This window comes from Gavia stellata, chromosome 4 (genome assembly GCF_030936135.1).
Source record: "Gavia stellata isolate bGavSte3 chromosome 4, bGavSte3.hap2, whole genome shotgun sequence".
Lineage (NCBI taxonomy): Eukaryota > Metazoa > Chordata > Aves > Gaviiformes > Gaviidae > Gavia > Gavia stellata.
The window spans coordinates 82,238,229-82,252,725 of NC_082597.1; the positions used below are offsets into that span (position 1 = coordinate 82,238,229).

General features: G+C 45.4%; 1 protein-coding gene across 1 annotated transcript in view; it reads left to right on the forward strand.

Annotated features, from left to right (window-relative positions):
- The window catches only part of VWF (von Willebrand factor), a 146,291-nt gene that overhangs the window by 30,548 nt on the left and 101,246 nt on the right, over positions 1-14,497 (forward strand). Inside the window, exons 11-15 of the mRNA XM_059816886.1 lie at positions 2,692-2,828; positions 4,247-4,385; positions 5,006-5,106; positions 8,131-8,326; positions 9,312-9,527. Coding sequence (XP_059672869.1) covers positions 2,692-2,828; positions 4,247-4,385; positions 5,006-5,106; positions 8,131-8,326; positions 9,312-9,527 — 789 coding nt within the window. The remainder of the gene's footprint in view (positions 1-2,691; positions 2,829-4,246; positions 4,386-5,005; positions 5,107-8,130; positions 8,327-9,311; positions 9,528-14,497) is intronic.

Sequence of the window (14,497 nt, forward strand, 5' to 3'; positions counted from 1 at the left end):
ACGATTACTTCTAAAATAGTGTCACAGAACACTTATGTACTTAGACTAACATAAGCTCAAGGTAGTTCCATTAATTTTTTACCAACCTGTTTGTCAGGAAAGGTTTCTTTTCTATTGTGGGAATGAAATGCCTTGCTCTAAGTTTGGTGATTAAAGCTGGGCACCAAGCTGGAGGTAGTGCTTCAGAAGGCAGCACTTTGTCAGCCAACTAGCAATAGCTGGCTAGCAGTAGCAAGAAGCTCTCAAGCTGATATAATAATTAAATTAATTATGAAGGCAGTAGGTTTCTGGAAATCTCATGGGATGCATTACACCAAATGGAGTAGATAGAGGGACCCATAAGAAGAGACTTTGCCACAGGAAAGAAATTTCCCTTCCAGGAGCAATGCCAAAGGGCTGGGACTTGTCTTGGGTAGCAGTCCCTAGCTCTCCATGCTGCAAACCTGTCCTCTGGGTTCCTGGTTGCAGAGAATGCCTTGGAAATCAAACTACGCATAACGTGGTGGGTTATGCCTAGTTTTCTCTAAACCTCTTCTCCGCATCTGATAGCCAGTTAATTGGCTCTGAAGTTGAGTAGAATAACACTTGTTTTAGCTTTGTCCAAGTTTAATTGAACAGAAAGTAGGATTTCCAGGGTGAGCTAGTAAATACTAAGCCGCCTTACTCTCCAGGGGATGACAAACATCCAGCGGGTTCTGGACTTTTCTTAGGGCAAATCAGAACTGTTCAAGGCTGAGAACCCTCAGGATGTGTGAGGCTGTGCTTTAGCACAGGCTGGTTTTAAGATGGGTAACACTGAATAATACTGAACACTGAATAATGTGTTGAAGAGGGAAATTTCTACTTGGTGTTCGTTAGGCAGATCTGGGAATCAAAGGCAGTGACGAGAGAATAACTCATGGGGGTTGCATGCCAGCTTGTAACATTTAACCTTTCTCCATCCTTTGTCAGCGGATGGCCAGTGTAGACCCAGCACCTGAATTTTGTTCTGGACAAGGAGGTCTCTGCCCACCTTGTTTGCCGTGGGACCATCTGTAACTGTGATAGTCTTCTCATGTGAAAGAATTTCTTTGCAAGCTCTGGAGTTGGAGCCTCCCTATGTGTTTGCTGAGACCCTAGCATAAGAGGGTACTAAATCCCAGTTGTGGCATCTGAATACTGCCTTCCTGGAAATGAAAAGCCACAACTTACCAAAACATTTTAAGATGTTGATACAGAATCACTAAGGTTGGAAAAGACCTGTAAGATCATCAAGTCCAACCATCACCCCAACACCACCATGCCCACTAAACCATGTCCCGCAGTGCCACGTCCACACGTTCCTTGAACACCTCCAGTGATGGTGACTCCCCACCTCCCTGGGCAGCCTGTTCCAGTGTTTCACCCCTCTCTCAGTAAAGACATTTTTCCTAATATCCAGCCTAAACTTCCCCTGGTGTAACTTGAGGCCATTTCCTCTTGTCCTGAAATAAGTTTAAATAGCCTCTTTTTTAGTAGAAGGGTGGGCAAGCCAGACTTCCACATTACTCTGGAAGGACTTTAGATGTAGCTATTGTAGCTATAGAATTATTTTTAACTTTATGCTAGTTAATTAAGATAATGGTTCAGAGTAAAGTCCAGCAGAAACTGTGCCCTTGGAAGAACTCCAACAGTGATTATTTTCCAGCTCTTCATTCTGATAAGGTATTTTTACTTTAATGTTAGAATAACTTATTGGTATTCCAGGCAGCCCAACAAAGGGATCAACACTTTTTGGGGGCTGTGTTCAAGGAGGCCATTGTGAAGAAGGCTTTCAGATACTCTTGCCTTCATAAAACCATATTGCAATGCTCTAAAAACACCAGTAGAGAGACAACGAGGGGGGGCTTAAAATGTGCCAAGACACAACTGTGAAACACAGACTGAGAATGAGGCATCTTTACAGAAGAAGAGCAGAGCAGCAGTGAGAGTCCAACAAGTCTTCTTGCAGATTTGGATTTTCAACTCTGTAAAAATGCCTGCATTCTGCAGCCAGCTCCATGGATGCAGATGTGCCCCACTGGGCTAAGTAAAAGTGGATTTAAAGTGTGTTGTGTAAAGATGTCCCGGTGTATGGAGTGTGTGACTAATGCTGGGTAATCCTGATTGTCTTTCCCAGATCTGCTGGTCTTAAGCATTAGTACTTCTACTCTCCGTGCCTCAGTTTCCCCATTGTATGAAGAGGCAAACTTAGTTCCTACATAAAAGAGAGCGTGGGTTGCTGTTTAAAATTGGTTAGTGCTACCAGCACCCATCACTTAGGTACTAGGTGTGACCTAGCCTGCGGAGAGCTTGGGTGACTGTGCTGAATCAGAAGAATCAAATCCACTTCAGTGCAGAGAGCTGAGCCGTTCTCTGACGTCCTCATGACCCTCTGTTTGAAACATTATATAGGCTTTTCCGTAGGCATGTATTTCAGCTCTTGAGTGCGATTTATACCATATTCCCCAGCTTTTGTCGGCGCCTCTGTTACTACTGGTAATGACTTACAGGAATAAACAGTGAGATAACCATCTCGCCGGTTCTTTCTGGTCTGCAGGGAACTTGGGCCTTGTGCAACCTGCTCCACTGAGCTGCTCTTCGCCCTCAGTGGCTTGCGGGGGGGGACGGGGACGGGCAGGATTTTGCCCGCAACTGGCACTGGGGTGATTAATGGCTCTTTGCATTTTTCAGGAGAATGCTCTGTCACCGGCCAGTCCCATTTCAAAAGCTTTGACAACAAGTATTTCACCTTCAGCGGGATTTGCCAGTACTTATTTGCCAAGGACTGCGTGGAAAATTCCTTTTCTGTGATCATCGAGACCGTGCAGGTAACAGCAGCCTTGGCTGGTGCCTGTGCACCTCTGCGCACGCTCTTGGGAGAGCGGGCAGGGCTATAGGAGTATGATATGAATTGCAGATGCTCAGGCCAGCAGAAGTAATTTTCCTATGAAATAATTAGTTTAAATACCAGATGCAGTCTTTCTCCTTAGTTAAGACGTGTTTCGCGTCTCCTCGCTGCCATTCCCAGGAGCCTACCTGGAGATTGAGATTCGTAATGAGATTTGGAGCAGGAGCCCTCACCGCCTCTTTGCCAGCTGAGCAAACAAATGCAGATGAGGGTGCGGCCCTTGCACAGCACCCTGAAGGCTGGTGCCTTGCTAATTCCCTGGGGAAAAGACATTTCCTCAAACACCGAGTAGGGTGCGCGGGCAGACTAGTAGCTTGGGTTGCTTTCCATGAAGTCATATTGGCTGGTGATTTCTGTTGCTCACTAGCCGGCCAGCAGCTCCTGACCATCTTTGCTGTCTTCCCTGACGGATGTGAGAGAGGCGGCTGGAGGTCAGTGAGCGGAGACGGCTGGAGAGAGGCAGGAATGGGAGCCAGGCCAGCGCGGGGAGGGAAGGAGACCCTGGAGGGGGTGTCACAGGGAGGTTAACCCGGTCGTGAAATGAATTGACCAGTTGTGCGTGGGAATAGGTGAACTAACCTGGAGACTGATAAAGGGTACTGAATCAAGCAGAGGGGAAGAAAGGGATGGGACTGGAGGAGCTGAAGGTAGGGAGAGGGACAATGGAGCCGGGAGAGTTACGGGAGTGAAGGGGAGTATCAGCCTGCCTTGCAGGACATGAGCAACAGAGAAGTCACAGGCTTTGGAGAAATGGTGTGATGGTCATACGCACCATCGACGTCTATAGCCTGCATTAGAAAACTCTGATAATGCAGCTCTGAGGTCATCTGTGCTTGGGAACTTGCAGAACAGGTTCCCACTGAAACTTCCCTTTCGAAACCGGGGAGGAGACCCGGGGGCCTGCAATCCCTGTTCCTCATCTGCGTAACCCACAGCCGGGGAAAATAAGTAGTGCAAGAGTCTTGGGCAGTGGGAAGCGCGCAGCGGTTTCGCAGCCTGACGGGCTGTGCGGGGCGGCGTGCCCTTCCTGCCCCTGCCACAGCCGGAGGGGCCGGTCACGGTGCAGTCCGCTCCTGGGGGTCCGGTGTAATGCCCGCGGATTGCTTTCCAGGCTCTGAGATGAGGAGCTGCAGATAGCTCCCTGGTGCCTGATTAACAGGATAGTGGAAGAAAGGCTGCGAGCCTGGTGTTTGTGGGAGGCAGAAACTAGATCCGTAAAACCATTGAGACACTTAACGCCTCCCGAATTAGATGCCGAAATGCCTTTCAGGGGCCTGTGGCTAAGTCACCAGTAAAGTGAAAGCTTGAGGTTCGAGGCACATTTTCCCTTTTCTGTAGTGTGCAGATGATCCCGATGCCGTGTGCACTCGCTCAGCTTCAGTCCGGATCCGGGATATGGACAACAGCCTCATTAAAATGAAGCATGGAGGAGGAATTTCACTGAATGGACAAGACATACAGATCCCTTTGCTACAAGGTGTGTTTGCATGGTCTAACTCTGGCCAGCCACTGAAGGGATCCTACTTACTAGTGTTTTCCGGCACGCCTTAGCCCAATTCAATCAAAAAGTGTTTTCAAGACCAAATTCTCACTTGCAGCTTCTTCTAGAAGCTCTGTCATTCCAGCTTCTCTCCATGCAGCTGACACATCTTGGCTCAGCTTCTCTAAAATCAGGAGAATTAATCTGGTCTGGATTTGAGAGATGTGATCTTGGAAACCACTGTTGGTCTATGCTTTTTAAAATTATTATTTTTTTCTTTTTTTTAATCCAGAAGCTTGAAATACCTGCAGTTATCTTGCAAAATGTCACAGTCAATGCCTGAGGTTTTGCAGAATGCACATATATCTTCTTCTAGGGCTCCTGAGTGCCTTAAAGCAAGAGCCTGTGGACAAGTTCATGCAGCTATAAACTGCTGAGCAGGCACAAAGCTTGGGAAGTGTGGAGTGGGCATCGCTGGCACCCCTTTCTTTGGCAGACCTACCTGCCCCCTGCTCTGTGGCACCCACTCTGTTGGCCGGTTCAGTGCGACACAGCAGTGCCGGGCAATGAAACCCGCATCCTGGCTTGACTGACTGACACTGTGTGGTTGTCTTAAGGTGCCCTCCGTATCCAGCGCACGGTGAGGACTTCAGTTCGCCTTACCTATGGGGAAGACTTGCAGATTGACTGGGACGGTCATGGTGAACTCCTAGTGAAGGTACACTTACTTTCTATCTCTTTTATTTCTGCCTTTTTGCTCCCTCCCTCATCCCACCCAAATGTGTACAAAGAGTTTTCTTGTCTGAAGTGAGAAATTGCTTTGTGTTGCATGTTAGAAATTCCATTCTCTTTCGCTACCCCCGGAGCAATATACAGGTTCTTTTGTATTCCAGAAACAAATATTTTCATCCTACAGCAGCTTGGTAGCTTTATTTTTTCTTCTCTTTTTTGTGCAATGACAGTCTTTATTAACCATGAATAGTTTTGTGTTTTGTTCAGCAGATACCCTTCAAACTGGATTTTTGCTTTCATTTGCTTTGACTGTCCTGTCTCTAGCAATAGGTTCGTACAACTTAAAATAAGGGAAGAATGTGGCTTCAGGGACACGGTTACTCATAATTTCCAGGAAAAAATCAATTAACTCATACAAGATATGTTGCACGCTCCTTCTACTATGAGGAATGTTTAACATTCCCTTGATTAACCCTTGATTACCAGTTAGGGTTTGTCTGCGCTGCAAACCGCAGCGGAGTGTAGAAATACCCAAACCAGGTTTAAAAGAAGTGAGCCGTAGGGAAAACAGTCTAGCTGCAACAACAGAAAGCTTTACATAAACCACTTTTTTTGTGTGTGTGCGTTGTAAGCTGCAGAATGAGTTGTAGCACAGCAAAGCCTGAGGGAACGGGAGAAGATTATTTGCTGTGGAATAGTCTCCTGATAGCTGATAAACCATCACAGCTTCTCCAGCTAAGCCATCTATTGCCCTCTTTGCTCATACAAGAGGCTGTTCTCATTCGATCGGTAGGTCTCAGGGGCTGTGAGTGTTGTCCCCGAGGGTGTACTCACTCCCTCAGGGGCGTGAGTCTGCCTGTAGCATCGCTTCCTGGTGTGATGACCTGCAGGCTACGGGCGCTAACTCAGGGCGATGTGCTCCTGCGTGATGCGGGGCAGCTGTGGACCTGCAGTCTTTGCGTGGACGGGTGCTTAACGACAGCCCTGCTGCCTTTGAGCCCCACTTGTAATAGGGGCTCTGCAGCTGGGCCCCGTGTGGGGTGGGTTTGTTCACCGAGAAGAGCTTTGCCAAGAGAGCTGATTTTCCTGGGGTTACTGTTTCTACCAGGCAGCGAGCGCCGCCGTCTCTGAACCATGGCGTTGCTTTTGCGCTCTCCTTGCCTGCCCCAAAATCTGTCTTAAATGTCACGTCTGGCACAGTGTAAGGGTTTATGAAAGCTAGTTCAGGAGTACAGGAGTTGAAAGGACAACAGAGAAGAAAGGTCCAGAACAGTTTTGGAAAGCATCCACTGTTTTGTTGTTGTTGTTGTTTCGATCTAGCCTGTATCTCTGTGCTCCAAGGGTCCTGGAAGTTGGTTTTGGGCTGAGAATAATTCAATTCAGTCCCTTGGCACATCTCAGAAGTTTTGGCTTACCTCAGTATTCAGAGTATTTTTCTGCCTGGTCAGAGACCCGTAGAGCCTAGCAAATTCTTTCTTACAGTTAAAACAAATCTAATTTTCTGCTCCAGATCCTCTACCCATAAAAGCGGTGGAAGTTTCTCCAATCGTCTGCATTTATTCAGTTCTGCTCCAAGGTCCTTCCCTCTCTGGGTATCTAAAGCATCTTTTTAATTGCTTTTGGAGAGTTAATTTATGCTGGATTTGTAGACTGACCTGTTGCCAAGTATTTCTGACAATTGGGGGAAGTGATACACTTCCATTACCTTGGCCAGACTTCTGGTAAAAATTCTTTCTATGTTCCTCAAGAAGGCTCCCCTTTCTGTGACCACTTGATATTTGTGATTTGAGCTTCCACTTGAAAATGCATCAGAATTTGGATTTGTATGAGTCATTGTCTGTCTGCAGAGTACGTTTAAAAAGTAGCTTCCCTGGCCTTTGGAGTAAAAAGGATACGTATCCTCTAATGATTCATGGTTGTTCCTTTTGATGCTCCATATTTACTCTTGGACCACTGTGTTCAAAGGGAAGGTAGTCTTGAGTTATATTTTGGATAATATTTTTTTTTAATTATGCAGAAAACCAATTTTCTTCAAAAATGTATTTTTTTAGCTTTTTTGGTTCTGTTTCACCGGTTACTCCTGCCAACCTGACTGAAGTAGCACTCTAGTAAATGCGTACAGAGAGCAGCTGTAGCATTAAAGTACTGAGTCAGCTCCCGAGGACAGTTGGTAGTACTTGTGATGTACCAGATCTTTACTTCTAATAGAAACTGACAGCTCCTGCTAGAATAAAAGATATTGGCACCTTTGTGTTGCAGATGTTGCTTAGGAGATTTCCCCCTGTTTACCTCTAAGTTTAGGGTCCCCTTTCAGATGTCTCTTGATTTGCAGTAAGAATAAGGCAGGGTGAAAAGTACATCTGCTCTGTGGGTTGTTTGCAACGCTGCTTTTAGCGCGTCATAAATTTCTCTAGGCAGGAGGAAGCTCTAACGTGAGGTAATGTAGCTTTAGGGGTAGTAGTCTCTCCCTTATTTTGTTAATGATCCTTAATGTTGACGGAAACACTCCTTCAACATCGTCTCTGTTTTGTGACAAAACAATCTGTTTACATTTTCTTAATCTTCAAATTTTCTTTTAAAATGTGAAATGGTTTCGGGTGCCATATCTTTTCCCAAATTACCATTGGAAATATAATCATCTCACTATATTAAAAAAATGCAGTTCCCACTGTTGCCCTGTTCATTTATATGAATGAAGGAGAAAAATAGGGAAGGACTGAATGGGAGTGCTGATGAAGGCACAAAACTAAGCCATTTTTCTTCTAGTCACCTGCAGTTACCATCTGAAATTATCACTGTACCGTGCAAAAATTGTCCTGCTGCTGCTAATAATAACATTTTTGTTAGAAGCTTGAAAATGGAGCACAATGAAATTGTGTCTATAGTATTTTAATGTGTATTTGAGACTTTCCTTGATTGTTAAATTGTGTATGGTTCATTCTTTAGAAACTCTTGCTATACAGTGGTGACCTATTCTGAAGGATGACCACGCTAATGTTGTGTTCCTTAGCTGTCTCCAGTCTATTCCGAAAAGACATGCGGGCTTTGTGGAAATTACAACGGTAACCAAGGGGACGATTTTCTTACACCTTCTGGCATGGTGGAAGCTCTTCTGGAAGATTTTGGGAACTCTTGGAAGCTCAACGCAGACTGCCAAGACTTGTCAAAACAAGACAGTGACCCCTGCAGTCTCAATCCTCGTTTAGGTACTGAACTCCATCCAAAATTAACATGTGCAGCAAACTGTCATCTTCCATTTTACATAAGAATAAAAATTAAAAATAAATGAAAGAAAAAGAAAGACAAAGAGAAGAAGCTAGTGTTGCTTACGTTACCGGGGAGTGGCTGTAATCTCTGTTTTTAAAAACAAACAAACAAAAAACAAACAAAAAACCAAACAGACAGAGAGACACTGATTGATGCAGACTTCTTAAGGAAAATGTAATGTTTTGTGAAAGTTGAAAACAAAAATTAGTAATGTGGGATCATGCTCTTCAGTTTGGACCATGGTCAGAGTTAGTTAGACCATCACAGCCACAGCACAAACTTGTGCCACCGAAACTACTCTTACAAGTGGTAGCAATACTATGTTTATCCTCTGGGTGGACAAAACAGCTGTATTCTTCACCCCTCTGTCCTTACAGCTTATACACTTTTCCTGATCCCTTGTCTCCTTTCTTTTAGTGCGTCCCAACAGACAGCCTACCTCTTTCCCTCCATACTGCTTGGCTGTCCTGGTTGGACACGGGGAGGAATTCTCAGAGCAATTTTCTTGTCCCAGGTGTTACAGCAAGCTCTGATTTCTGGGAGGAGCAAGTACACAGAAAATTCTACGTCCATAGATCAGAGCAGGCACTGTAGATTCGTGAGTGTAGTGCAGCCTAGAAAGTTTAATTTTGCAAATACAAAAAGCAGCAGAAAGTAGAGGCCCTGTAAAAGGAAGTACAGCACCAGAAATAGTGGTGACAGAATATAAAAGCATTGCTTTTCCTTGATTTCTTTTGTTAGTGAAACATTATTCTTTTAATGGAGCTCATGACCTACGGTGCTATCTATGCCTACTTGATCCTATTCTATTCTTCAATGTGTTTTGGTTTTTTTTACAAAAGAAAATGCTTACTGTGGCTCTTCTAGATTTTCTTGAAAGCCACTGATTGATTCAGTGCAAGCATGTAATTTTTCTCTTTTCAGCTAAATATGCTGAGGACTCCTGCTCAATTCTGATGTCTTCTGCATTTGCACCCTGTCACCATGAAGTCAGTCCCATTCCCTATGTGAAGAACTGCCGCTTTGATGTTTGCTCCTGCTCCAATGGCAAGAATTGTCTGTGCTCTGCTGTTGCTAATTACGCAGCAGCCTGTGCTAGGAAGAGCGTCCTGGTCCAGTGGAGAGAGCCTGACTTCTGCCGTAAGTGAAATGCTTCTCAAACCTGCTTATTTTCCTTGTCTCAAAGGAGTTTTTTGGCAATGTCAGATGAGAAGTCTAGAATGAGATGATTTTTGCAAGGTGCCAAATATTTCTTATGGCAAATGATGAGGGTGTATATCTTTCCTCCCCTCTAGCGAGGATGCAAAAACTGTTCACAGAGACTGCTGAGCACTGGGGGAGAGAAGCAGTCATCTGACATACCTCAGCAGAGCTTTCAACTGGATTTCCATTTTCAGCTGTATTTAAGTTTCAGCTACTCACCTGGATACTTTCTGAATATCCCAGGGTCGGAATCCCCAAGTGATTTGTAGTAATGTATGAATTGCTTTTTTGGCGCCTCCTTCTTTTGAGGCCCAAGCTTCCCAGCTCCTGACCTTGTCAGTGACTCCTGACTCTAGTTGAAGTTGAGGGTGTGGAGGAAGCACAAAGGCAGGTACTCGGTCAAGTGGTATCGTAGAACAGAATTGTACAAGTATAGACAAACTTACATCAGAAGGGACCTCTGGCAGTCTTCTGCTACAACCCCTGCTCATGGCAGGGCTAGCTTACAGCAGATTGCCTGGGGTCTTGTCCAGACAAGTTTTGAATATCTCCAAGGATGGAGAACCCACAACCACTCTGGCTTCTATCTCTCTTAGCAGTTTGATTATCATCCTGTCAATGCAGAGGTCCGAGACCTATGTCAGATCTCATTTCGTGTACACCATTCACCTAGTGGGTGAACATCATTTTTCTAACCACATATGAGCTCCTTTCCTTCTTCTCGTAAATTCTAGTACAATGTGGCAGCTGGTTCAAGATGAGATCCTGAACCTTGATCAACAGGCTGTGGGTGGCACCACTGAGCTAGGCAAACACGAGCTTTGCGGCGTTTTGTGTACACGTTTAACTCCTATGAGAGTCAGCAAGAGTTGAGTTTTGAATTCTCCTGAGGATGGCTTGCAGGATGCCACCTGTAATAAATGGCACCCCTGGTTCAAAAGTTTGCAGTCTAAAAGATGAGATGTTGCAAGAGGATAGGACGAAAATTCAGACTGCAGGTTTGAGTTACAGAGGTGGGGTAACAGAAAGAATAGGATGTTTTTGCATAGATCAGTCCAGAGCAAGATTAATAGCCAAACTACTAAGAAGCTGGAGCAGAAGAAGCCAACATCTTTTATTTCTTTTCTTTTTCTGTTAGGTCAATGTGGTAGGAAAAAAATCCATTGCAATGGAATTTTGATGGAACATGGACACGCTTTTCCCCATAAATATTTGTGAAATGGATGTTTTTCCATTTTCCTGAGCAACCTTGCTATTAAGGAAAGAAGACAATTGAAAATTTTGGGGAAAAGCATGTACGCTTGGCAGCCCTCCAGATCTGTTCTGCTACTTCTTCCCAAACAGGGGGTGGGAAAAACATTTATAAACTGAGTGTGTAGAAACTGGAAGAGAGAGAGAGGTCACTGGCCTCCCACCTGGTAGGGTCTGTACCTATAAGGTCACTGACTACAGCTTCTGCAGGCTGGAGAGTATTTACTGCGAATGAGAACAAAACCAGTTTATGTTAAACTGCTGCATGGTTTCATAATATTTTACCTAATTTATGTAAATGTTCAGATAGTGGAACAGTAATGTAATAAAAATCCTTTTAAAAATGTGCAGGTCTGGAGGCTGAAAGAAAGAGCAGCGATAATGCACCATCGTTCTTTCTGTAATTGAACAAGTCAATTTTCACAATTAATCTTTAATAGTGCAGAGCTGCTTCCTCCTTTCTGTGCATTACAGAGCACTTTATGCTCTCATAAAGTGACGATTTCCCTGATTGCAGATCCATCAGCCCCCATTAAATAATCCTGATGCCCCAGACATCTCCTGTCACATGAAGGAGAACAATCTCTCTTTTAATGGGCTTGAGATGTGAATGTGCAGGTTGCATAATTTGTGCTGATGGCCCAGTGCAATGAACACGTGCTCCGCTCCTGCCTCGGTCAACGGAGATTCAGTTTCTTGGGAAATGACTTGACAGAACCGGTTTGCTTGATCTGAAGTGGATAAGTGGCAGGGAGGTAAGTCATTAGTGTAGCACAGCATTTCTGCTGCCTGTCAAGCTAACAAGTGCATTCATTTCCCACGTCTTTGAAATTATTTTAGTTGCAGTTTGATTGTTTAAGAGCTGACTCGTACCCTTGCAGCCTACCATGAATAAGCAGCAGAGCCAATCCCTTCATGCTGCATGGAAGGAGCAGACAGGCCATACTGTGAAGGGCTGTCTTTCTCACTGGTTGGATGGCTGGGCCCAAAGAGGAGTTGTGAATAGAGTTAAATCTAGTTAGCAGCCGGTCACAAGTGGTGTTCTCCAGGGCTTAATATTGGGGCCGGTTCTGTTTAGTATCTTTATCAATGATCTGGACGAGGGCATCAAGTGCACCCTCAGTAAGTTTGCAGATGACATCAAGTTGGGCGTGAGTGTTGATCTGCTGGAGGGTAGGAAGGCTCTGCAGAGGGATCTGGACAGGCTGGATCGATGGGCCCAGGCCAATTGTATGAGGTTCAGCAAGGCCAAGTGCCGGGTCCTGCACTTGGGTCACAACAACCCCGTGCAACGCTACAGGCTTGGGGACGTGGCTGGAAAGCTCCCCCGCAGAAAAGGACCTGGGGGTGCTGGTTGACAGCCGGCTGAATATGAGCCAGCAGTGTGCCCAGGTGGCCAAGAAGGCCAACGGCATCCTGGCCTGTATCAGAAACAGTGTGGCCAGCAGGAGCAGGGAGGTGATCGTGCCCCTGTACTCGGCACTGGTGAGGCCGCACCTCGAATCTTGTGTTCAGTTTTGGGCCCCTCACTGGAAAGACATTGAAGTGCTGGAGTGTGTCCAAAGAAGAGCAAGGAAGCTGGTGAGGGGTGTAGAGAATGAATCCTATGAGGAGCAGCTGAGGGAGCTGGGGTTGTTCAGTCTGGAGAAGAGGAGGCTGAGGGGGGAGACCTTATCGATCTCTATAACCACCTGAAAGGAGGTGTCGGTCTCTTTTCCCAAGTAACAAGTGATAGGATGAGAGGAAACGGCCTCAAGTTGCACCAGGGAAGGTTTAGATTGGATATTAGGAAAAAATTCTTCACTGAAAGGGTTGTCAGACACTGGAACAGGCTGCCCAGGGAGGTGGTAGAGTCACCATCCCTGGAGGTATTTAAAAGACGTGTGGATGAGGCGCTTAGGGACATGGCTTAGTGGTGGACTTGGCAGTGTTAGTTTAACAGTTGGACTTGATGATCTTAAGGGTCTTTTTCAACCTAAACGATTCTATGTCTTGTGTTGTGTATATATGTTTATATGTATTTTTTTGTGGCAAAGGGGAATCAGTCAACAGGTTCTTAGATCTTCCTTCAGGTTTTAAGACCAGTTGATAAGCCCACTATTTTCCTCAAAGTGGTGGTGCTGGGGTAGTTTATTGTCTTTGCCTGGCTTCTATGAGAGGATTTGTATGGGATAAATCCAAGAGCGCTGAAGTGGGGAGTAGGGAATTAAGGGCAGGCTCTGAGCAGCATTTGAGAATGGCTACATTGCATGGTGGGGCTCAGCATGCTGGCTGGTGCTGGTGGAGCAGCTGTGTTAAATCTAGTTCTGACGGGGTGCATCTTCACCCAGAGCCTCTGACCTAGCTGTGATTGCGTTTTCACCTTGCGCTACCTGAGAAACCTGTTGGGATTTAGGCCTCTTTCACTCTGGGTTGAAAACCCACCCACAAGAAGCTGGATGAACTATCTGATGGATACACATTTTTCCAATGCTTTCCCACTACTTCCCATCTTGTCCCTGGGACAGGCTGAGCTTCAGAGCACAGCATTGAGTGTTTTGGTTTTATAACAGGCATCCGTAGAGACTAGATGCACCTCGCCTTTTCCTTTCATTTTCCTGGCAATAATGGGATGTTTTTTCTTTTAGCGACAGTCTATTACAAAGCGTACAGACAACAGTCCCCTCCCAGGTCAGTTGTCTTGCCTTTTTGCTGTTAAAAACAGATGTTGCTGGAAGGTGATGGGGCGGTGTATTGGGACTTGGAGTGTGAACGTGGCGTTGGGTAGCAGAACTGGAAAAACAGGGGATGTTTCTAAAATCTTAGGAAGTGCTTGGGCAGGTAAGATGAGTTACAAAGCTGTAGCTAAGAAAGGGATCAGCTGCAAAGTTGTCCCTATGGGCAGGGAGTGCTACCACCGACTAGAAAGTAGGGCAGGGTGTTGGGGTTAGTTATCCTATCCTTTCTGAATCTTGAAACTCTAGTAAACTGGTGTACCCTCTTGAAATCTGCCAAACCAGTTCTTTGTTTCCAGAGGTTCCTGTATAGCAAATCATAGTTTTGGCTGAGGCTTCATGGTTGTCCTGCTTGCACATGCCTTTAGTGATGAAAGTTACTTTTAAAATGGTCCTCAGCCCTGGGCTGTGCCTGTTCAGTATTTGATTTACTGCAAAGATCGTGTGTATGTAAATTAGAAGCACTGTTCTGTGAATAGTTGCCAAAGACTCCTGTAACTGTGAATGAATCTATTGTCTTTTTCTGAGTTATGAGGTATTTACTCTGCCTACTGTATTGATGACCGCACATAAATTTCTTGGGCTGTGTTGTGAAAGGTACGTTAAATAGTTTGGGTACAAGTCCCAAACTTGGGAGATTTTTGCTCTGAAGAAGGCTTCAAGTCACCTTAGATGCCTCTGGGCTGGATCGTCAAGTTAGGGGCTTACGCTCCCTTGTATGGGACTTCAGGTGTCTCAACAGAAGTTGGGGAGATGTTGGTGCAACTGTGCCTCTCTTCAGTAAGTAGAAGGAATTCTTCATTTCAGAAGAACTTTGTGAGGGTAAGCATTAGACGTTGGTTAGCGTGTAGGACTTGCTTTGGTAGCCTCAGTGTTAGTTCAGCCCTGCTAGCAGCTGGGTGAGGCTGCAGGGCTGTAGCCTTATTATAGGTTTTATTTTAC